Genomic DNA, 25,170 nt, shown 5'->3' on the forward strand with positions numbered 1-25,170 from the left:
ATGATATTAAACTGATATTAGACTGACTACCTTATAGGATCAAATGAACTGTGTGTGAAAACACTTCAAACAAGTTAAAATCCAGGCAAATGTATATCTGTTCTCAGTTAAGCTAGATGCCATTTAGTTTGCTTAATTCCCACGACAATGGTTAAAAAGGTAGCCTTCTGCAAAAATGTTCTCTCCTCACAGCCTAAAATGCCATTTGTATGCACAGTGGACTTGCCAAGCTTGTTCTGAAGCCATCAGGATATGTGGCTATCAGTTTAATATCTTTAAGAACATTGTTCCTAGAAATGTCGTTGCAAATGCCCTGAAAAGCCCTCTTCCAAATATGAAATAGGCTTACAGGTTAAAACTGGGCATCCAGGAGATGAGGACTGGTAATAACACTGCCATCTTATCAGAAAAGGTTAAGAAGGGACCTCCAATCTCAAATTATAAGATGTTTGGAACACATCACATTTTGTCAACCAAATAAAGAAAATGAAGTTTAATTTCCCAAATTTTTATTAAAAAGAGACTCTCATCAGATATCTTATTGCAAAGATGAAATCTCACAAAAGAGCAGCAAAGTTTGCTGTAATAATAAGTTTTAAATAAGTATAAATTCTTTTTGCAGTTCTTGAACTTGAGAGGTTTTTGTTATTAAAAAATAAAAAGAAAGGTGTTTTCTTTTTTCCATGAGTCATGGACATCTTCCTACAAGAATTTCTATTCATTGGAATAACTTGTCAAAATGAGTGGGGAGGAAGAGTGGGAGGTGGAGAGGGAAAAGTGGGGGCGCTCACTTAAGTCTCTGAAAAAATTAGAAAAACAATTCTCAGTTAATTTCTTAAAATCTTTATTATCTGGTAATAAATGTAAAAACTGCCATTTCCCCCTTAAATCCTCAGTCTTTACTTTGTACCTTAAAAGAATGAAAATAACTCTACCCAATTAGCCACAATAGTGCCATGGCAGATGCAAAGTTAAAACTGAAAGGAAACTTTTAAGTATATTCTATAACATACATTTGGTTACGGCTACCTTGACTGGATATTTTTTAGATCAAATTTCTCCTTAGGTAGTATTTTCGTTTTAGAAAGTGCTGAGGTAACTGTCTAGGAGCAGAATATGTCTATGTGGCACTCCTTTCCTGTTGAAAATATTTTAGAGTTAACAAAACTGAACATGACAAAAATAGCCCAAGTACAGTACTAATTCACTAGCATTTCCCTGGCACGTTTCCCTTCGGCATCTTCGCATACACACAGGAGTCAGTCTTGGAGGGCAAGGGGGGAACAAGGGTACTACTTGGTTTTTTGTTTAGCTCCATGAGAGCTAAACAGATGTGTGTCCAGTGGTAGAAGTATTCGATGACAGTATTACCAAATTCCCATACTTCAATTCGAGAATGATCTGTACCAAGGAAAAAAAAAAGTTAGTGTGGATAGTTTTGCACTTTTGTTATTAAAATATAAGTTTCAGTATAATGAGGAAAGTTTGTCAGATATGCTTTGAGTCAAAACCATAGCGGAATTTTGTTTATGCAATTATCAGAAAACAGATAAATGAATCTTGGTATATAGACCGTTGTGGATAAACCTCAAAAACATATTATCACAAAAATTAAGTTGTAAAATAATGTGTTCTTGGGGGCACCTGGGTGGCTCAGTCAGTTAAGCGTCTGCCTCCGGCTTCGTTCCTGATCCTGGGGTCCTGGGATCCAGCCCCACATGAGCTCCCTGCTCAGTGGGAAGTCTGCTTCTCCCTCTCCCTCTGCCCCTCTTTCCTGTACAATCTCTCTCTCTCAAATAAATAAACAAAATATTTTTTTAAATGTTCTTTTGGATACAATTAAAACACAATTTATTTATTTTTTTTAATATTTTTTATTTATTTGACAGGCAGAGATCACAAGGTGGCAGAGAGGCAGGCAGAGAGAGAGAGAGAGGGAAGCAGGCTCCCTGCTGAGCAGAGAACCCGATGTGGGACTCCATTCCAGGACCCCGAGATCATGACCTGAGCCGAAGGCAGTGGCTTAACCCACTGAGCCACCCAGGCGCCCACACAATTTAAAACCCTGTAAAATTATATTGTTTATGGATTCATAAACACGTAGTCAAAGCAAGAAATCATGCATAAAACTGATAAACATTAAATTCGTAATAGTGTTATCTCTAGAGAGGAAGAAAGGAGAATAAGATCAAGGAGAGGTAGAAAGTCTCAACGGTGTCTGTAATGTTTTATTTCTTTAAAAGTGTCTGACTCATACATAATATTAAGATTAAATATAGCATATGGTTCTGTAACCTCTACAAGTTTCTAACTTTTTACTTCTTCTTTAAGTAAACTTTAAACCCAACACAGGGCTCAGACTCACAACTCTGAGGTCAAGAGTTGTGTGGTCTTTGGGCTGAGCCAGCCAGTGCCCCTCTAACTTCTATGTTTAAAATATTTCCTAATCAAAATATATTTTAGGATATGTAGTGACTGCACAACATGATGCTTCATTTGTTAAACTGTAAACTATTAAACTACCAGATATAAAAGTTACTTTTCTCCAGGAGTCAATCACTAATATTCAGACAGAATGACTCAAATAAAAAGAGACTATGCTTTAAAAGTTGAACAGATCTGGGTTCCAGTCGTGGCTCTATACCAACTAGTTCTGTGACTTTGAGCCGTCCACTTAATTGCTGGTCATCTTCCATAAAACAGGGATGATACCTCAGAACTGTTACAAGTATTAATGAGAAAACATGTACAACAATCTGTTACAGAGTAGTTGCTAAAAAATATTAATTACCTTCCTTCTTTCCAGTGACTCTCATCCTCAGCTCGACGTTTTATTCATTTTTGTTACTCCTATTGTCTGCCACAGTGCCTAACTCAATAATGTTTGCTAATTTGAGTTGCATAAGCCATTAAATGATACTTATATTTGAATAAGAGTTTTTAAATATCATCTTCTATCCAATGGCTCATTAACAACAATGACAATTGTGTCCCTCCTGGGTATCTGTTAGGATGACAGAACATGTTTTATTTCCCTGTATTCTATCCTTTCTTTCTACGAAGGAACAAGATTCCCTGAATTAGATGTACCCTTTCTAGAGGCGCCTGGGTGGCGTAGTGGGTTAAAGCCTCTGCCTTTGGCTCAGGTCATGATCTCAGGGTCCTGGAATCGAGCCCCGCATCGAGCCCCGCATCGGGCTCTCTGCTCAGCAGGGAGCCTGCTTCCCTCCTCTCTCTCTGCCTACTTGTGATCTCTGTCTGTCAAATAATAAATAAAATCTTTAAAAAAAAAATAGGGGTCCAATTTTCAAAAATTCTTTTAACACTCACAGAAACACCATCTTTCCTCTAAATTGTAATTGTTCAAAAAATGCTGAGACAAGAAATTACAGAAAAATTAAGTTAGGTTTTTCAAATGTTAAAAGTCTTTCCAGATAATAGCTCAGTATCATAAATGACAATTATGAATAAAAACAAAAACAGTTGCTGGTCATGAAAGCACATTAAAAATACCTGATCCATCTCCAGGTATGGGCAATACTAGACCAATGAACACAAATACTTAAAATACTGAGGTGCATTTGTTATAACTGATCCCTTTTTGTACTAATTAACTTCCTAGAACCTTTACAAGGTAATGCTATGTGCTGCAAAAATTACTTTGATGATCTTAATGTTCCAATGTAATGAATCTAAAGTTTATCCCAGGTTTCATTCCTAAAATCAATCTTAACTCATTTTCTGAGCTATCAGCTCTGCTGCACCCATCAGTTTTTATTCTGCCCTTCCCAAATCCCCATTAAGAGCCGTGTTCCACAGATGCCTGTCACAGCGTTCTTATCTGAACATCCAAATGAAACAGACCCCTATCTGCAGCCATTATTAAGCTAGTCAGCCATCTCCACGGTGATACCAGGACATGAGGATGGGGAGGGAGGCCTCTCCCTTTCACAAGCCCCTTTTGCTTATTTCCTGTCTTTTTGTTACCGGGGACAGAAGCTCTGGACCTCTCTGGGCTGTGGTTCCTGTTTGCCCGCGTTTTCCAATGAGAGATTGATGTGTTAACAACTGGCTGTAACGTTTTCTCTAATGAAGCCTCCTTGGCTCTGGAGGGGGTTTCCATTGACAACGGTTGAGCGCTACTGCCCTCTTGTGGTGGAGAGACGCCAGCTTGTGCAGCTTGGCCGGCGACAGAATGCACGGACGTGATAACTCCTTCAAGAAGATACACTACTTTTGTTTCTTTCCTAACCATAAGAAACTCTACATATATTTTTTGCGTTGCCTTGGTGAAGGTTGTAGTAGATTACTTGAAGACATCTCAGCTAAAAGAATAGCTGGATCAACCTTTGAATCTGTTCATGAACCTATCAACTCAGAAACATTTGATGGTATTTTTGTAGGTTTTAGTTTAATCAAACTTACACAAGGAATTGATTTTGCTGAAGACATCGGGATGTTCTAGGGTAGTTCTAATTCAAACTCCCTGTATGGATCACTGCTTTCACACTAGATGAGTTAAATCCTTTGGGGGCATTACAATTAGAAAAATGGGTGAAGCAAAAATAATGATGTATTTAAGCACCGAGTTCCAAAGTTAAAGTGTAACTGCTCCTTGCAACTAGTAACCCAAGAACAGCAGTATTTCTTGAATGTTCCTCTCCTTATCATCACTTCTTAGTTTTCGTTCCTTTCTTTCTATTGTTTTATATACCCTATGCCACCTCTTAACATTACTGCCATGTGCAATGAGCTAAATGTCCAGGCCACATTGTCTACTTAAAAGGGCATGTGTGTGCATATTTCAGTTTTTATGTGGGTCAGAAAACTCATATTTGACATGGTAGTCGGGCACTTAATATGTCATTGTTCATTTAACATGGTCTGATATGCTGCTTCCAGCTTATCAGGAAGGACTCACCGGTAAGAGGGGAGGTAAAAATACACGTTTTCTTGAATTATCTGAAGTTGGGTAGAATTTTGTTCTATGCGGAACACTGAGTTCTTACGGGTGTATTAGTTTAAAAATTTCTGTATGGTACATCATATTGTATTGGCTTGTTTTCATGATACAGCTATAAATCGAATGTGGGGAATTGAAATCAATGCAATTTACAAACATTCATAGTTTAATGCAGTGGCCTCTGAACTCTTTGGACTATGTGCCTCCATCAGTAACAAAGTTTGAGCATGAGCCCCGATATATGTTTGTTTATGTTATTTATTTTAAAATATTTAAAAACAAAACATAGAAGTTAGGCAATGGTGGGATAAAATAATACAAATAAAAGTTCCATGATATTTTTCTTACACCCAAAGGTACAGGTATCAGTTATTTGCTCCTTCTGTTTTCTCCTTTTTGTCTGGAGCTTTGTGGAGAAAGCTTACAGAGTTCTCTGTATTCAGTAAACATTCTCATGCTTTCCCCGTTTTCACTCTGGTACTCTCCATCTCGACCATGTCTAATGTCCCCCAGCCCAGAGACCTACTGTGTTACCCTCCCTGAGAAACAAATTTTTAGTGTTGGAGAGAGGAAGTTGTCCAGTGGTGTGTTGTAGAGATGAGATGCAGAGACCAAAACACTAAAACAGAAAGAAAGGACAAATGACAGGGAAAAGAAAACTTCCAGAAAGAATTATCATTAATGCCCTCAGAGGGAGAAGATGTTGCATTTATGAAACATGAACAAAATGTTGTGAGGAGGAAATATTTAGAGAACCAAGGCTCTTAGACCTTAAAACATGCAGAAACAAGAATTCAATAAGACTAGAAGATCAGCTTGACAGAATGTCTTGGCAAGTGAAACAAAGGGACAAAAAGATGGAAAATAGGAGAGAAAATATAGGGAGTTGAGAGACTTCATCTAGGAGAGCCAATGTCTGAATAATAGGAGTTCCAAAGAAGGAACACAGAAAAGGGAGGGCAGGGTCACCACCAACTTCTGGGTCACCTTTATGTAAATGAGAAAAAGACACCTAGCATGGATGAATGCACTCTGTGAGCCCGGCTTGGTAAACAGAAAAAGGTGTGGAAAGAAAAGGATGCCCCTCCTCTAAGCAGACATAGTCTTTTTTTTTTTTTTTTTTTTTTTTTCTTTAAGCAGACATAGTCTTTTTTTTTTTTTAAGCAGACATAGTCTTAAGCTAAGGCACACATTTGAGGAAATGGAATCCTGGTTAGATTTCAGCCCCCAGCCACCTCCTCAGCAGGGCACCTTTGTGCAGTGCAAAGAGGGCACAGCCTTTGGTTGCAACAGGGATGCCATGGGAGAAATCACACAGAACTTAAGGACCTGAGTGTCAAAAGAGAAAAGGCCCAGTGAATGCTCAGAACAGTGGATGCAAACAGCCGCATATCAAAGCATAGCCTTATGAAATTTCAGTCTTGTGGGGGAAGGGGAGTGATTCTCCAGCTTCTAGAAAGAAACAAAACAAAACAAAAACAAAGAGGTCACATGCACAGTGTCAGGTTTCAGAAAGGCTTTAGACATCTCAAAGACAATCTTGGATGTTTCCAAGTTTCTTCAGACAATGTAGCTACTTCCTCCATAGGTTAAACAGAGAGTTTTCATATGACTCAGCAATTCCACTCCTCCTCATACACCCAAGAGAACTAAAAGCACACACTCCCACAAAACAAATGCTTACAGCAGCATTTTATACACAATAGCTAGAAAGTAGGAACCACCCATATGTCCAACAACTGATAAGTGGATGAATAAAATTTGGTATAACCATATAATGGGATATTACTCAGCCATAGAAAAGGAATAAAGTACTGATACATAGACCAAAGATGAACCCTGAAACATAATGCTAAGCAAAAGAATCCAGATATAAAAGACAACCTATTGTATGACTCCATTTATATGCAATTTCTAGGGGCTGTGATAGAGAGGGGCCAGGGACAGTAACTGCTAATGGGTGCTGGGTTTCTTTTTTTGGAGTAGTGAAAATATTCTAAAATTAGGTAGTGGTGATAGTTGCAAAGCCTTGTGAATATACTAATAATTACTGAGTGGTACACTATATATTGGTGAATTTTGTGCTCTGTGAATTATAATCTCCATTTCTCAAGAAAGAAAAGGAGGCACTGTCTTTAAGATTATGTTCCCTGGCAAACTACAAATAAAATATGAGGGCTGAATAAAAACATTTTCAGACATGAAAGGGCTTAAAAAATTTACCATTCACCCACGCTTTCTCAGAAAACTACTGGGGATCTGCTGCCTCTGAACAAGACAAAGTAAACTCCTATGATAGCAACAGAATGAATTTCAGGAAGGCAGCCAAGTAGCAGATTTGGGGTGGAGGAAGATCCTAGATAGAAAGAGAATTATGATCTCTAGAATGGATGTCTTGAAGAAAGAAAGAAAAAAAAAAAAAAAGGAACTAAAAAAGTTATCTGATAAAACGTTTCCCCAAACTTCCCTTTTGGGAAGTTAGATGGAAAGACAAGTGGATGGGGTAGGAATTATCAAGAAACACCAAGACAATTCAGCAATTATATATATGTACATATATATATATATATATATACACACACACACACACACATATATATGCTAATTATTTAATTCAGGAAAAACAAAAAGTGAAAAAGGAGCATCCAAATAGGTTATGGTGTTTAGCTATAGATATTATTTGCATAGGCAAAAATCATGTTAACACTGCATTTCGATTTAACCTCAAATGGTAATATAATTACTTGGGAAGACAGGATAAGAGAATGGTAGTACAACAGAACTAAATTTTCATCTGTAATAAGAGGAAGTCAATTGACAAGGTTGAAACTGATGAATGAAAAGATAGCAATATTGTATAATATTAGAAATAAAGAAATGTGCCAGTGTCCGAAGAAACAGTCAAAAGTAGGCTGGCGGGGCGGGCACCTGGGTGGCTCAGCCGTTAAGCGTCTGCCTTCAGCTCAGGTCATGATCCTAGGGCCCTGGGATTGAGCCCCACATTGGGCTCCCAGCACGGGAAGCCTGCTTCTCCCTCTCCCACTCCCTGTGCTTGTCAAATAAATAAATAAATAAAATCTTAAAAAAGTGCACCTGGGTGGTTCAGTGGGTTAAGCCTCTGCCTTTGGCTCAGGTCATGATCTTAGGGTCCTGGGATGGAGCCCCACATTGGGCTCTCTGCTCGGCAGGGAGCCTGCTTCCTCCTCTCTCTGCCTGCCTCTCTGTCTATTTGTGATCTCTGTCTCTGTTAAATACATAAATAAAATCTTAAAAAAAAAAAAAAGAAACAAAAGGGTCAGAAAGAATTGTCTCTGGTGAGGGGAATTGGGGACAGTGAGAAAAGAGAAGAGGGATGAGCTAGTTGTTGGAAGGCTTTTAGTTCTTTTTGACTTTTTAAAAATACCTTAATAAAAATATAATTTTTCTAATCCTTCATGATAAAAGATCATTTAATATTCACTAAAATGAAAAAATGTGTCAAGGAAATCTTGCAAATTATATCTGCCTTAAATAGAAAAGTGTTCTCGTTAAACTGATTTTTAGCAGGATTTATCAGATATTAAAGCATTAGTGATGGTAGCTAGACAAATAAAACCAGGTTGTTTCTCTAAATTCGATGACTATTGTTGGAAAACTTTAAAATTTAAAATCAAAAGGAATGGTAAGGAGCAGAAAGATAATTCATTATTTGATTTTTTTTCTCCTTTCTTCTTTCCCCCTCGAGGACTTGGACTGGAGATGGAAGGGGTCTGCATGCATAGGAAATGGTCAAGCATCAAGGCTCCAAGTCTTTACTGAACCGCAAGATAGTTTCCCACACAGTGTGTGAATGAATACTTGTCCAATATCTTCACTAATAGGACCCTTTAAGAGCCCCCCCCCCAAAGGAATCTATTCTGAAACTGAATGAGATGTTTCCTCCTCTAGAGCCTGACATCTGGGAGCATTTTATAAAAGGCACACTCCAGGCTCTCTGTTAAACTCAGGTCTACTGTGATTGCAGCTTTCTTCCTACAGGTAGGAAAACAACAAAGCCCAGCAGGAATCACCATCCAAGAAACTAGGTCTAAGAAGGTAGTAGAGAACTGCAAATCCAAACCAGTGATAAGTCTTCAGAGGATCCAAATTAATAGGACAAAACAATGTTCTTGGTATCTTTTTATCCAGTTCACTTTGACTCATTTCAAAGAACCAGGCACGGGGTGCCTGGGTGGCTCAGTCAGTTAAGCATCTGCCTTTGGTTCAGGTCATGATCCTGGGGTCCTGGGATTGAGCCCCGCATCAGGCTTCCTGCTCAGTGGGGAGCCTGCTTTTCCCTCTCCCTGCAGTTACCCCTGTTTGTGCTCTCTGTCTCTCTAACAAATAAATAAAATCTTTAAAAAAATGAAAAGAACACGGCACAGCCTCACAGTTGGGATTCAGTTCAGTGCTGTATTCATACTGATTATTTCTGGAAAGTGGGAGAATCTTGTGGAACACTCCTGTCTCATCCTCAGCCGGGGGAATGGAGTCGTGTTCCACTCTTGTCATGGAGGGAGCTAGAGAGTAGCACTTATGGAAAGATCACACGGGGAAGGTGAATCTTGAAGACAGAGTTAATTAGGGCTGCGAGTCCGGCAGCCCTTTCTTCTGATGGTGGGGTATCTCCCTCCATTGCTGTCTTTGGAGGATCATTGTGGTGAGTTTCTTTATAGATGGTAAAGACACTGAGGCTCTGGCTGCTTTAACATAGGAGGAACTCTAGGGCTCTTGTAGGGTAAGTGAAGGATTGGGGAATTCCTGTAGAGACCAGTGCCTGTGGCCTTAAAGACCCTTGGATTTAGACATGGGGGAGAAGTATGGCCAGAAATACAGGCTCTAGAGACCAAAGTGATTCCGGTCACACTTGAAATGAGAGACAGTGTTTTTGCTTCTAGATCTGAGAACATTTCCTGGTAGATAATGTCTGTCCAAACCCCAGGGAGGGGAACATAGGAAAGGTATGGGACACCCTACAGAAAGAGCTGGCAAGGTTGGCAGCAGAGGTTCAAAGTAGAGTGGGGAGAATAGATCCTTGAGATGGTGGTCAGGTCATGGGTCTTCAGGTAGAAGAGGCCAACTTCTGGAAGTGCTTTTGATGCATTATTGCATGCACAGCTGTCTGGGTCCTGGTCCATTGGTCACCTGAGTCACCAGGATCTCTAAAGGCAAGTATGTCAGCAACATTCATGTGCAATGGCACAGCCTTGGGAAGCCAAGCCTGCTGGACGAAATTGCCCAATGCTCCTCCATAGATGATTGCCTCAGTCTAAAGGTGGGATTCTGCTGCCTGGAACTCCACCAGAATATAAAACACCCCTTTCTAGAAACGCAAATCAAAATCACAATGAGATATCATATCACCCCTGTTAGAATGGCTATGATCTGAAAGACAAGAAATAACAAATATTGATGATAATGTGGGGAAAATAGAACCCTTCTACACAGTTGGTGGGAATGTAAATTGGTAGAGCCACTATAAAAAACAGTTTATGTTCCTCAAAATATTAAAAATATAATCACCATGGGATCCAGCAATTTTGCTTTTGGGTATGAAATCACTACCTCAAAGGGAATCTGCGCCTCCATTTTGTTTTTTGCAGCATTACTCACAAAAGCCAAGACATGTAAACACAACCAAAGTGTCCATCGATGGATGGATGAAGAAAATATGGTGTCCATATATGCCGTGGAATATTATTCAGTCAAAAAAAGGAGGAAGTCCTTTGCAACATTTGTCATTTGCAACAACATGGATGGACCTGGAAGTCATTATGCTAAGCGAAATAAGCCAGACAGAGAAAGGCAAGTGCTGTATGATCTTATTCCTATGCGGAATCTGAAAGAACTGAACTCATAGAAACAGAGAGTGGATTGGTTACCAGAAACGGGGGTTAGGCGTTGGGGGAAATGTGTGAAGATGGTCAAAAGGCACAGACTTCTGGTTATAAGATAAATAAATTCTGGGAATGTAACATAGAGCCTTGTGATTATAGTTAACAATATTATACTGTATATTTGAAAGTTGCTAAGAGAGTAGCTCTTGAAAGTTCTCCTCACAAGAAACAAATCTCATAGCTATGTGAGGGGATGGTTGTTAATTAAATCTATTGTGGTGACCATTTCAAATCATTATGTTGTACACCTTAAACTAATATCATGTATATGTCGTTGTATCTCAATACAACGGGAAGAGGAGAGAATAAAAAATAATAAGTAAAATAATAAGTAAAGGTGAATGTTTTCTAAACATTAAAAAATATATATTCCTTTCTAGAACTAGGATGTAGTAGGGTGAAAGTTGGCAGCAGAAGTCCTAAGAAAGTGTGGGCATATCACCAGCCCCGATTTTACCTTCTTGGCAAAAATCCTTAGTTTGAAAGGTGTGGGACTATGTTAATAGTCCCTCTGCAAGATGGGCCAAAGGGACAGATACTGTTGGTATTTCATGCTGGGTAGGGCTCTTGAATGGGGCCTGAGTTAACACTGCTAGAAGGCTCAGATACATTTTGAGCAACAAATTGCCCTTCCAGAAGGTTCCTGTTTTTCCCGTACAAACAGAAAGTTACCCCAATACGTTCTCCTTCCCTTCCTCAAATGGTGAGCTTAGAATTTCTTGATACAATTGCATCTGAAGGAGAGGGGGTTGGTAACTGGGTGGCCTGTGAACTTTCTTGATTGCTGCAGAGATCATGACAACGCTCAAGCTTTGGCCCAGGAGGTAGGGGAACCTCGAGGGGGCTATTGAGTTGTGACTGAATTCACTTCTGTCAACTGCAGTTGGAGTTCCTGCCACCTGAGGACACTGTTGGAAAAGAGAAAGTGGTGGGAGCCTTACCGATCCAGGCTGCTCAGGAATTGGCCAGCACAATTTAAAAGTGGGATCAGGCAAAGGAGGCAGAAATTTGCATGTTTTCTTGAACAAAGGAGCAAAAATGAGTAATGGGAGGTGGTTCTGATAGGTAAGTCGGAGGTAGAACCTGCCTTGGGATGACGTCACAGAATATGTTTCTGGGGATAAGGTGATTAAGGGCAGGACACAAATCCTGAACATACTTGCAAAATGGAGGCTGGAAGGGCTTGCTCCATACCCCCAGCCCCGATTCAACAGAAGGACTAGATTGTTCACTTGTGAGTGCCCGCGGTCTTGCCCAAGAAGAGGAAACATCAGTCGGAGAGGACACAAGTGAGCCCGGCGGCAGGGTGTGGCTCTCAGCTGAGGGGCGGGTGGGTTTGGGGCGACCAAAGTGCAGCAGGGGGCTCAGGGAGAATGTCAGTTGGACCAACGGGTCTCACGTGGAGGGAGAGGGTGTGCTGGGGCTCATGGTGGGGACTGTATCTACTTTAAAGGCACTGACGTAGAGAATATTTCTTCTGGATTTTAAGTCTTTAGTGAACTGTGAGCGAACAAAGATGGAACGAGTAGAGACACAGATCCAGTAAACAAGTATTAATTTTTGTTGTGGCTGATATTACTGTTTCCCTTGAATAGCACCTTAAAAGGAGCGATCCGTGTGACATCTGTGAATTAATTCAGAGGTTCCCGAGAATCAGCCTAGAGGCCTGAGGGTACAGTAGAAATCACTCCAGATAGAAATTCTAATCTTTATTCATTTCACTCATGGTCCCCAAGAGCTCATCTTAACTTTTCTCTGGACGTGATCTTCTCTCCTCTTCCCAGCACTCCCAAACTTCAGACAGTACCTTGCCTTCCTAGACCAGATCTCTCTCCCTTCTCCGTCTGCCCCGGCTCACTGCTATTCCTTCCCCTGCCACAGCCACCCCGAGGACTGTGGTGTCTTCCTCTGGGTTGCTTTTCCTGACCTCCTCTCCTCAGAGTCTCTCTGGTTCCGAGCCTCTTGACCTCGTATACATATCCCAGAAGTCTAGAAACCCTTCTGACTTAGTCCAGAGTCTCCATAGACAGTAGGAAAGGGGGAAGGGAAGGAAAGGGACAGGTTTAGCAATCAATTTCTACAGAGCCATGTTCCCAACTGATGATTAGTTTTTGCTAAGAAACAAACAAACAAAAAGAAACAGATTTTAAATTTATTCCTTATTGGTCCATTCACATAAACGGCCTGAGGTCTTTGGGGAGATGACATACACCCGTGGAAGAATGTATGTTTGTATAGGTATATTTACTCTTTAAATTTTTTTTTTTTAAATTCTGGTATGGTTAATATACAGTATGACTTTAGTTTCAGGTATATAGTATAATGAGTCCACAATTCTATATATTACTCAGTGCTCATCATAAGGGTTCTCTTAATCCGTTCACTTATTTCACTCTGGGTATTTACTCTTTTAAAAAAGATTTATTTATTTACTTGAGAGAGAGCAAGAGAGAGAGAAAGAGCACTGAGGAAGAGGAAGTAGCAAGTTCTCCACTCAGCAGGGAGCCCAATGCAGGGCTTGATCCCAGGACCCTGAGATCATGACCTGGGCTGAAGGCAGAGGCTTAACCATCTGAGCCACCCAGGCGCCCCTGGATTTTACTCTTATATGTGACCTGTTCTCTCTGGCCAAAGAGCTCATCATGTTCTCCAGCTTGGGAGTCTCCCTACTCTTGATTCCTGCTGATTCTCCTTCTCTAAAAAGTCTGTGAGTAGTCTACAAAGAGTCAAGATCTGTTCTTTTCTTTGGTTCTTCAATGAAACCCAAAGATAGTAATAGCTTTTCTTAATGTGCTTGTTTCCCATCCTCACTGAAAGCCCCTATTCACTTCTGTTTGGTTGTTTTTTTAATAAATAATGCACATGCTTTCAATAAGTGGGAGATGGATGTGATTCAGAATTCTCAATGTGTGGCATGAACAGTCACTTGGGAATGTGGTCAATTATAGACAAGTGTCCCTCCCTTTAAGAGGACTACAATCAGAACTGTTTTTCCTAAAAATTGTATTTATAAGCCACTTACTTAATTGTAATAAAGATATCTGAATATCCAAATTGCAACTATGTTTTATTGCTGTTAAATTTGGACCGCAATTAAGTGTAAATTTACCTCTGATATGTTCACTGATGAGTTGTAAATTCACTTTCACATTTTTAGCAGTCGGGTCAAAGTCACAGATATTCACGACTAGGTAACTCTTAACATACTGTGAATAAAAGAACAAAAGTTATGGGAGCACCAGCAAGTAAAAGGAGGGCACCTAATTCACCAGCTTACAGAATTCCATGTATCTAAATTTTAAAACAGGCAAAACCAATCTATGGTGCTGGAAGTCGGGAATCTGGTCTGGTCACTCTGGAGTGTGTATGTGTGTGTGTGTGTGTGTGTGGCCGGTAAGGGAGGGAAGAGGGTACAAAGGAAGGCTTCTGGGATGCTGCTGATGTTATTTCTTGATCTAGATGCTGGTTACAAATGTTCCCATTATACAAATTCTTGCATTTGTACATTTAGAATTTATGCGATCTTGATCGGTAGACCTAAGCTTGCGTGGGTTCTTCTTCAATAAAAAAGAGTAAAGACAGAAGAAAACAGCTTACCCGTTTACACTTTTCCCAATCTCTGAAGTCACCTGATGATTCCAACTCTGGATGAATGAACAAGATCACGGCTGTCAGGAGGTCATGCACCAGCTTCACGCCGGCTCCCACCTCCTGGGCCTTGCTCTCTGACAGAGATGAGGACTCTGGTAGGAGATTATAATCATAGAGCAGCAGTGACACAAAGTCGAGGGAGGTGAGCAGGCGGAGGCTTTCCTGCAGCTCTTGCAGCATGATCCGGAAGAAGAGAACCCCTGCCCGCGGGACTTCTCCTACATTTTCAATCTCTGAAACAACATCCCACACGGTTGGTTAGCCCGTAGAGCAGTTTTTCACAGCATTCTGAGCACAATACAGTAAACTTCTTTTTTTCCCCCCCCAGGAAAAAGAAAACCATATTCTATGGTTCTAAACAATCTTAGTTTCTCTAGTGATGAAATCAAAACGTGGAAAGGGAATGACACCTGGTGAAGCTCACAGGAAGGGGCTTTGAGTAAAGGTAAATACTCAGGTGTGAGGGTTGGACCTTAGTTTGAATGCCTACTCTCCCTCTTATTAGTTCTGTCTCTCTGAAACCCCTCTTCCTCGCTGTGAGCATGGGGCTGATCCCTATTTCCCTGGTGACCTGTGGGAATTAAATGAGATGATGTATGTAGTAAAGGCACTTAGTAGATAAGTACAGAGTGGATGCTCGAAAGACATGAATTTTATTCTTTTTTTCTACTTAACCTACCCTGTCTAATGGCAAGAAACCTCTCAGATTAATCCCACATAACATTACTCTGTTTATTCTAGGTAGCCAAAGGTTTCCATGCTTCCTTCTTCCCTCCATGATGCCCAAACTGCTTTTGTGTTGAGTAGCCTAGAGGGTGTGGGATCACAAGCAGTAGGGTCTAGTTTTAGTTCTGCCATTAGCTTGCGATTGGGCCATGACTTTGATGGATGTTAGCTTCTTTATGTGTAAAACAAAATGCTTCATCTAACTAATACTGTGCAAGATATGGACAGAGCCCCCAAAGTGGGTTTCAAATCCAGGCTTCTCCACTTATTAACTGTATGATTTGGTGCAAGTTGTTTTGTTTCTCTGAATTTTACTTTCCTTACTGGTAAAATGAGTTATTACCATTCACCGGAGAGTTATGGCAAGGACTGATGGAAATTACATACGCAAAGTGCTTGTTCCATAATGGGGCATTTAATAAATGCTAGTTCTACTTTGCCTTTATGAGTCCTCCCAGTTCGAAACCATATGATTCCAGCCAAGAAAATGAGATTTCTTACCGTTTGCTCTAATTTATAGACCAACTCATTAGCCCAAGACTGCATGAGGGAATTCCTTTCATGTAGAAAGGGCCGTGTACTGTAACAATTCCTTTTAGGAAATGTACTGCAATCTGTGATTTCCCAACGCATTTATTAAACCCAGGAATTCAGATTGTTGCCCCATTCACAATACCTAGGACATAGTTTTTCTTTGCTTCTCCAGATAATTCACCCAGTATTTCGTAACAGGCAGCTTGGACCACCTTCATCATTTTCTGTAGATCTTTAAATTCCCGATACAACAACATTTTACTCCTGCCAATGTTAAAATCAAGAACTCCCAGAGCTTTTCCTGTTCTCTCACGGAGTGGAATTATGATGTGGTTTTCTCCACAGACAGAGGCCAAAACAACTTCGGAACTGTCTGTACACTTGAAGAGGAAGTCTCTGAAACCCAAACCAAACAAGCCTGAGATCATAAAGCATCAGCCTGCTCACAACATTCCACCAAAACACACGGAGTCGCCCTCTTTCCTGCCAACCGTGCTCCCGCCACACCAGGCTTTGTCTGACCTGCCTGCACGGCTCCACCCCGAGACTGCACACAGCTCTCTCCCCCAGCTTGCGCATCGGACACACACGCCTCCTGGACCGAGCAGTGTCAAGTCACTCTCCATCACGCGGCTCTGCTCTGTTGTCTGCTACACGTATACTTACCTGAAGGTATTTGGTTTTTGTTTACATACTGTCCCATACGTGTCGGTTGGATGGCGGACGGCACGAGGGCTGTGTTAGGTCAGGTTCCCTAGAAGCTGAGTCTGAGACAGGAATGCTTATGCAAAGGATGGACTGAGGGAATGCTTTCTGGAGAAAGCTGTCAAGGTCTGAGGAAAGGAAAATGTGGAAGGAGGAGAGGCTGATTAAGAACGTGAAGGCTAATTTGCAAGGGCGTGAATGGAACTGGAGGGTATGATGCTGAGTGAAAGAAGTTGGTCAGAGAAAGATGATCATCGTAGGATTTCACTCCTATGTGGACTTTAAGAAACCAAACAGAGGAGCATAGAGGAGGGGAGGGAAAAATAAAAGGAGATGACATCAGAGAGGGAGACAAACCGTAAGAGACTCTTAACCATGGGGAACAAACTTAGGGTTGCTGGAGGGGAGGGGGGTGTGGGACGCGGTGACTGGGTGATGGGCATTAAGGAGGGCACGTGATGTAATGAGCACTGGGTGTCATATCAACTGATGAATCAGTGAATTCTACCTCTGAAACTAATAATACACTGTGTGTTAATTAAATTAAATTAATTTAAATTAAAAAAAAAAAAAGAATGTGAAGGCTAGTCTCAGTCTCATCTCAAGAGGAGCTCTGGAAGGCAAATTGTGCCAAAGAATTTGCCCCATCTTGAGGCAAGGGAGAGGTCTTTTACCAGTCATCGGCTCTAAGATGCTTTGGGTGTGTATTTACATAACTCTGAGGTGCACCTAGTGAGGCTCCCATCACTCAAGGGCTCTCCTCCAGAGAAGGTTCCAGTGTGAGTCACTAGCAGCTGTACCTGTAGCAGCTGGCAAGAGGTTCATTAGGGCTCTGGATAGGGCATCAATGGAACTGCTCCCTCCAGAGGCCTGAGATGCTCATTGAAACATAGTAGCTGCTTCCCTCTGTAGTGAGGTATAGACACATCTCTTCTCTCACCTTCCCAATCTTTTTTTAAAAAATTTAATTAATTTATTTATTTGAGAGAGAGGTAAGGCACCGAGGGAAAGGGAGAAGCCGACTCCCCGCTGAGCAGAGAGCACCATGTGGGACTTGATCCCAGGACCCCTAGATCATGACCTGAGCCGGAGGCAGACACTTAACTGACTGAGCCACCCGGGTGCCCTCCCCCTTCCCAATCTACATTGATATTAAGATGTCATTCTTCTGAGATATCTGAAAAATGTTGGTGCTTTGCATAGCCTCATAAGGCACATTTATGGTTCATAATAGTAATCCCATAATGCCAGGTAAGATTATGTCCTTTTTTTTTTTTTTTTTTTTGCTGTTCCCACCCCTTCCTGTTGCTGAGCAACCACTTTGTGTCTTAATGATAACCATAGTAGTGACGCATCACCCTAAACTTTCTAGGCACAACCATAAAGCTGATTGGTCAACAAAGTTCCTCCAAAGACACCTGTTCTAAGTGATGCAGAGGAATCAAAGGTTATGAGTCTGAGGGTTAAAAAGACTCTCCTAGGGACGCCTGGGTGGCTCAGTTGGTTGGACAACTGCCTTCGGCTCAGGTCATGATCCCGGAGTCCTGGGATCGAGTCCCGCATCAGGCTCCCAGCTCCATGGGGAGTCTGCTTCTTCCTCTGACCTTCTCCTCGCTCATGCTCTCTCTCTCAAATGAATAAATAAAATCTTTAAAAAAAAAAAAAAAGACTCTCCTAAAACTTTTGACCACAGCAAGGAATAACTATGTGGGAAAGAGCTTAAACCTGAGTGAACAGTCAGGTATGAGGCCAAATTAAGATTTAATTAAAACTTGTATTTAAATCTTATAATTAAAACGTGTATTTAAGTGTCAAGTCAGCCTCCTGAATGGAGCTAGATTACTTTCCACTCAGCTGCACCGACTTCTAACAAGCAGCTTGTTCTTTTGCAATACATGTGTCCATCATTAAGATCTGTTTTGCCCCTGTCCAGTTTGTGCACCTTGCATCCCCCAGGTGAAAGGCATTCAAAGGAATCTGGACTGGGTACTTATTAAAGACCATATCCTCTTTTTAAAATAAAAAACACACGTTCACAGGCTTGTTAACATTAAGATGATGAGCTTTGATAAGTGAGGTGGGTGTGTTTTTTTTTTCACAATCCTGGGGTTTTTGTTGAATTCCATGTTTATAAGAAAAGCGTAGAAAATAAAACACTATCATGCTTAAAAACAGGCAATATAAAATGCCAGTGAAATCTGTTTTCAAAAGGACTGGAAGGGAAAGGAGTTAACACATCCCACGCAGACAGGAATTTTTCCTTGAAAACCCAATTAGAATAGTATTCAGGTGTATACTAATAATAGCAAATGCTGTGTCTCTCAGAGCTACTAACACGCTACGGGGATGTGTTTTGGCAAACAGATAAAACAGACATGAAGATATCTTTCATACCTGAAGATGCATGTCTTCCTGAATATTGTAGGGGGGTTCCTGTGGATTTCTGTTAGACCCAGATGCCCGGTAACCATCATATTGCGTAAAACATAGTCTGAATCCTTGAAAAGAGGAAGAGATTTCAAACATGGAGAGGAATCATTAGACCTCATTTTCCCATTAAAGGTTTTGGGGACAGAAAAACAGGAAAAAAATTGGGAAACTTTAGGTGATCTCTGGCTTGAAGTAAAGGGACATCTTACTTAGTACCTTTAAGAATGAGGCATTCACGAGAGAAAATTTTCAAATTACAACATTTTTTTAGATGCACAAACTTTTTTTTATAATTGTGATAAAACCATATTTTTAATGTGAAGAGTGCATTATAAAACATTTGGAAAATACAGAAAAGTCCAAGGAAAATAAGAACAGTAAAAAATATTCTCCCCTGAAGTCTTTGTCTTCACCATCTCATCAAAACTACCTTGGTCAAGGTCACTAGTGACTCCCTTATTGTGAAATCCATCAATCAAACCCTAATCATCATCTTCTGCTGTAGCAGCATGTGACTCAGTGAACAATTTCCTTCTTGACATGCTTTATTCACTTGGCCTTTGGGACACCGCTTGTACCAAAGTGGGGACTCCTGGTTCTCCCCCGAATCACTTTTCTATTTCTTGCTACTTCTTTGTCTTCCTCACCTCTAAGGGGTTTTTGAACTATAGATTATAACCTAACTATGGGTTATGAAAATATTTTAATGCCTCCTCCCCTTTTTAAAATTTATTTTCAGCATAACAGTGTTCATTGTTTCAGCACCACACCTAGTGCTCCATGCAATCCGTGCCCTCTCAAATACCCACCACCTGGTTCCCCCAACCTCCCGCCCTCCGCCCCTTCAAAACCCTCAGATTGTTTTTCAGAGTCCATAGTCTCTCATGGTTCACCTCCCCTTCCAATTTCCCTCAACTCCCTTCTCCTCTCCATCTCCCCTTGTCCTCCGTGCTATTTGTTATGCTCCACAAATAAGTGAAACCATAATGATCATTGACTCTCTCTGCTTGACTTATTTCACTCAGCATAATCTCTTCCAGTCCTGTCCATGTTGCTACAAAAGTTGGGTATTCATCCAATGCCTCCCCTTTTTTTAAGAGAGAGAGAAAGTGTGCGTGCAAGTAGGGAGGGCAGAAGGAGAACGAGAGACTCGTAAGCAGCCCCCTCCATCATGGGGGCTCCATCTCACGACCCTGAGATCATGACCTGATTCAAAATCAAGAGTTGGATAGTTAACTGACTGAGTCACCCAGACACTCCATTTTAGTGCCTTTAAAAAACAGCTTTATTGGAGTATCGTGGATATACAAAAAACAGCACATATTTGATGGATACAATTTGATGAGTCTGGAATGAGTCGTGACCAACTTTTTTTGGGTAGAGATTATTTATAAGAAAGTAAGATTAACATATCCTGTAAAATATACTAAACTGTAGAAAAGATGAATTCAACTGGAAGAAATAAAAAGGTGTGTTTTTGTGTTTTTTTGACAGAGAGAGAGCACAAGCAGGGGGAAAAGTAGGCTCCCCGCTGAGCAGGGAGCCCGATGTGGGGCTCCATCCCAGGACCCTGAGATCATGAGCAGATGCTTAACTGACTGGGTCACCCAGGAGCCCCTAAAAAGCGTTTTTTATATCCACCTTTATAAAATCCTTTGATTAAAAGGGAAACTGTGATAATAAGATCCATAGGGCAGCATGATGAATGGTGCTCTGGGGAACAACCGCTTCGTAGTGTGGAGCTTCCTCTTGTCATGACCTCAAGTGTTCACCCAAACTGTTTAGATGAAAAATGTTCTCAACAGAGAATCTGGAAAGGTTCTCTGATGTTGGCAATTCAGCATCTAACTTTTCCTAATTTATTTCTTCTATGACTCGTTATTGGGTGTTATATATACTAGACCAAGAGGATTTTTTAGAATCTCACTGTGACTATGTTCCTAAGTTTAAATCTTTAGTCCAAACTAGACAATTCCTCTCCTGTTTCCACCTCTTCCCCCCAAATTGTGTCAGTTCGGTCACTTCTGTTAAGACTGGGAACATAATACGATAATAAAGGCTTCATAAAGAATATGCCTCATAATAAGCTTTTAATTTACTTTTACTTGGACCCAAAACTAAATTCATCAAGTGCCTCAGTATTCGTGAGATACCCACTCTAGTCAAGGTTTTCTAGGAAACTGTTTAGAGAAAAGGGCTGCGATGGTAGTATCCCCCATTTTCTTTCTTCTGCTACTGCCTTGTTATTTTTTTCCTCCTTACTTTTCCAATACAGGTTTGCCCCACTATCTGAAAGTAGGAAACCTTTCATGAGTTAAAACAGTGTAAGTGAAGAAGCAGTTACTATTAATTCATACAGAAACATTTTTGATCATTCCTGGACTCCCCAAATAACCTCTCTTAGCCCTTTCTGATACCTTACAACGCATCTTGCTAATGGATGCACAGAATAAATTGAGATAAAGCACAGATGCTCACAAACACGGTTCAAAGGTGTGGCGGCTTGATGCTGAGATGCTGAGTGTGGGCGGGGGGTGGGGGTGGGGAGAGGCTAATGGGGCCTCTCTTCTGGCTCTGGGGGCTCACTGCAAAACAAATGCTGGACCCTATTTTCACTTTTTACCTTTTTTCATAAAAGCAGAAATTCTCATTGGATTTCTGTGGGTCAGAAAAAAAGATACTAATGAGGGTCTTTTGTAAAAGAAAAGTGGCCAAACATGAACTTTTGGAAAGTGGGTATCCTACCATCTATTCATTCTTACCTCATGCATTACATATTATTTTGATTTATCCTCTTGTACTTTTTTTCCTCTTTTGACAAACTTTTTTTTTTTTAAGATTTATTTATTTGACAGACAGAGATCACAAGTAGGCAGAGAGAGAGAGAGAGAGAGAGAGAGAGAGAGAGAGAGGAGGAAGCAGCCTCCCTAACCGAGCAGAGAGCCCGATGCAGGACTCGATCCCAGGACCCTGAGATCATGACCTGAGCCAAAGGCAGAGGCTTAACCCACTGAGCCACCCAGGCGCCCGACAAACTTTTTTTTTTTTATTTTTTATTTTTTTTAAAGAATGAGATAAAACCGAAGAGAAAGTATCCGAAAACATCACATAGTTAAGGTAGATATTGATTTGTAAAACTTCTATTTTAGGAGTGTACCTCTGTGTGTGTATGTGTTTGTCAAGGGTCAGGGTACAGAAGGCAAAATATTTTTCATACAGTAGGTCAAAGTCAATTTAATTTTGAGCCACAATGATTCCAAACACTTGACTGTCTCAGGGCTTGGACTTTAGGCTTTTTTTTTCTAGTCTCACTCATCCCCTTGGTTATTCCATCTAGTCTCATGGTTTTGGTTTTTTGTTGTTGTTGTTATGTTAAAAAATACCTGGCATAATATTAGCACTTAAACCATTTAAAAGTGTACAATTTGGTGGCACGAAATCCATTCATGATGTTGTATAACCCAATCCCATGTTTTGTTTTGTTTTTTTTAAGAATGTATTTATTTGTCAAAGTGAGAGAGAGGGAGAGAGAGGTTGAGCACAAGCAGAAGGAACATCAGGCAGAGGGAGAAGCAGGTTCCCTTCTGAGCAGGGGACTCGATCCCTGAACTCTGGGATCATGACCTGAGCCCAAGGCAGATGCTTAACCGGGTGAGCCAACCAGGTATCCCTTGTGGTTTTAAACACTATTTATTTGCTAGGCTGGATTTCTTCCCAAACACTAGTTCATATATTCAACTACCTATTTAATATCTTCACTTAAAGAGTCTGAAAGGCATTTCAAATTATAGTTTTAAAATCTTTTTCAATTTAGTAGGTAAAAACTAACTTCTACTTAACTTTGTATTTATTTTATTATAAGAATAGAACATTTTTTCCTTGTTTATTGAGCAGGCTTTAAAAAAATGTTTTTTTAAAGATTTTATTTATTTGAGAAAGCACAAGCTGGGGGAGCGGGCAGAGAGAGAAGGAGAAGCAGGCTCCCCACTGAGCAGGGAGCCCAGGACTCTATCCCAGGACCCTGAGTCAAAGGCAGACACTCAACCAATGGAACCACCCAAGTGCACCACCCCAGTTTTTTTTTAGTAGACTTGTCTTTTGCTAATTTTTCTTTTGGATTTTTTTTTTTTTTTAATCTTACTGGTTTGTGTACAATACTGTTAACCCTTTGCTAAATATGTGGCAATTTCCCCTCACTTTATTTTAAAAAACTTATTTTGTTTATAATTTTGGTGCAAGAAGTTCTACCTTATTATGTCATCAATGTAGCAGCCTGGATTTAATCATTTCAACCTGTGTGTGGGTTTAGCCATTCTTCCCTGGATCAAGACTGTAAATTCCCTCTCATTCCTCCTTCTCTCAGCTATGCTCAGACACTTATTTATCTCTCCAGATGAAAATTGAAATCATTTGGTCAGTTAAAAAAAATCATTTTGGGATTTTTCTTGGAGTTTTGTTAAATTTATGAATGATTTTTGGAAGACGTTCTATATTTAAAAAGTGGCGTTCTTATTTTTTAAAAATCATATGATTTTCTGTTTTGTTAAAAAATAAACGGGGCGCCTGGGTGGCTCAGTGGGTTAAATCCTCTGCCTTCGGTTCAGGTCATGATCTCAGGATCCTGGGATCGAGCCCCTCGTTGGGCTCTCTGCTCAGTGGGGAGCCTGCTTCCTCCTCTCTCTCTCTCTGCCTGCCTCTCTGCCTACTTGTGATCTGTCTGTCCAATAAATAAATAAAGTCTTTTTTTTTTTTTATAATTAAACTTCCTTTTTTTTTTTTTAAAGATTTTATTTATTTATTTGACAGAGAGAAATCACAAGTAGATGGAGAGGCAGGCAGAGAGAGAGAGGGAAGCAGGCTCTCTGCTGAGGAGAGAGCCCGATGCGGGACTCGATCCCAGGACTCTGAGATCATGACCTGAGCCGAAGGCAGCGGCTTAACCCACTGAGCCACCCAGGCGCCCTAAATAAAGTCTTTAAAACAAAAACAAAAACAAAAAAACTTGGGTTCCTTGGCAATGTTTGTAGCTTGTTTCATGTAGAACCTAAAGGTGACACAGGGTGAAGTGGGGAGCATGTCCCGGGCAGAGTGACAGCATTGTTGAAACTGAGGTAGAAAAAACTTGCTTTCTGTCATGTATGATGCGATGTGAAACATGACTTGTGGTCTTGTGTTTTTCTTCCTCCTGATGGTCTCTTCCTCCTTGCCTCTCATTCAAGCAGAAAGTCTGTACTGCTTTAGAAAAGAAATGTGATGAAGTCGAAAGCAGCAATCCCTGACTAATCTCTGGCATTTGCTTGTTTTCAAAAAGCCTAGTGATAGGACTGCAGATAACAACTGGGGCACACACATTAGCCACTTGTTCCTCTCAAGACCTCAGGGAAATAAGAGACTGAGGTCTTGCTTTCCCTGTGGCTATTAGGTGGGGACTGCCCCTAGCTCCCACAGACCTTTATGCATAGCCCCGCACATCTCAGAACCAGCAACAGGTGTCCCATCCTCCCCCCAATGCCATCTCTCTGGTTCCTTTTCCAAACTTGCATCTCTCAGGGACCACTGCCAGGCAAGGCTCTGTACTTTTAAGGACTTGGGTGATGACACTGGGACCACCTGGGTAACCCAGGATCATTTTTCTATCTCAAGACCTTTCATCTGAGTCCCATCTGCAAAGTCCCTCTTGCACTACAGTAACACATTCCCAGGTTCCAGAAATTGGGAAATGGGTATCTTTGAGGCGTAGCCATTATTCTGTTGATTACAGTTACCTATTTAACAAGTTTGGGACTGCAAAGAAATAGTAAAGCATAGGTGCTTTGGGGTTTATTATTTTTAAAATAATAATCATTATTGATAATAAATAGCACAAGTGTTACACCTAAGATAATTTGAATTTCCCGAGTGGTCCTTTTCTTCCCCACCTTGGGGAGGGTCTTCTTCACCTCTATAACATGAATCAGAAGGATAGTGACTCTGGTGATCTTGTCCACATCATTGTGACCATGGGAACTACATGCCCTGAGAGGCCATGCTTTTTGTTGACTGCTGTGGATGATTTTAACTTTTCTTCATGGTGCCCTAGCTATCATTTCCCTTGAGGCCCTAACAGGGTTCTTCTTAAGTGTGGACACTGGCCAAGTCAAATCCTCCCCAGATCCCACACTATGACTGTGGCCTATCAGACCTGGTGATCTGTCCCAATACTGAATGGTCTTCAACCCTCACCCCCACACACTGGGGCGGGGGAAC

General features: G+C 40.8%; 1 protein-coding gene across 1 annotated transcript in view; it reads right to left on the reverse strand.

Annotated features, from left to right (window-relative positions):
- Positions 1 to 1,318: 1,318 nt before the first annotated feature.
- Positions 1,319 to 25,170, reverse strand: part of EFCAB5 (EF-hand calcium binding domain 5) — a 162,276-nt gene continuing 138,424 nt past the window's right edge. Inside the window, exons 22-27 of the mRNA XM_082707006.1 lie at positions 18,889 to 18,992; positions 15,932 to 16,185; positions 14,476 to 14,762; positions 13,988 to 14,084; positions 4,426 to 4,525; positions 1,319 to 1,401 (exon numbers count right to left, since the gene is read on the reverse strand). Of these exons, the coding sequence (XP_082563132.1) occupies positions 4,473 to 4,525; positions 13,988 to 14,084; positions 14,476 to 14,762; positions 15,932 to 16,185; positions 18,889 to 18,992 (795 nt within the window). The 3' untranslated portion in view covers positions 1,319 to 1,401; positions 4,426 to 4,472. The remainder of the gene's footprint in view (positions 1,402 to 4,425; positions 4,526 to 13,987; positions 14,085 to 14,475; positions 14,763 to 15,931; positions 16,186 to 18,888; positions 18,993 to 25,170) is intronic.

This window comes from Mustela nivalis (genome assembly GCF_964662115.1).
Source record: "Mustela nivalis genome assembly, chromosome: 17".
Classification (NCBI taxonomy): domain Eukaryota; kingdom Metazoa; phylum Chordata; class Mammalia; order Carnivora; family Mustelidae; genus Mustela; species Mustela nivalis.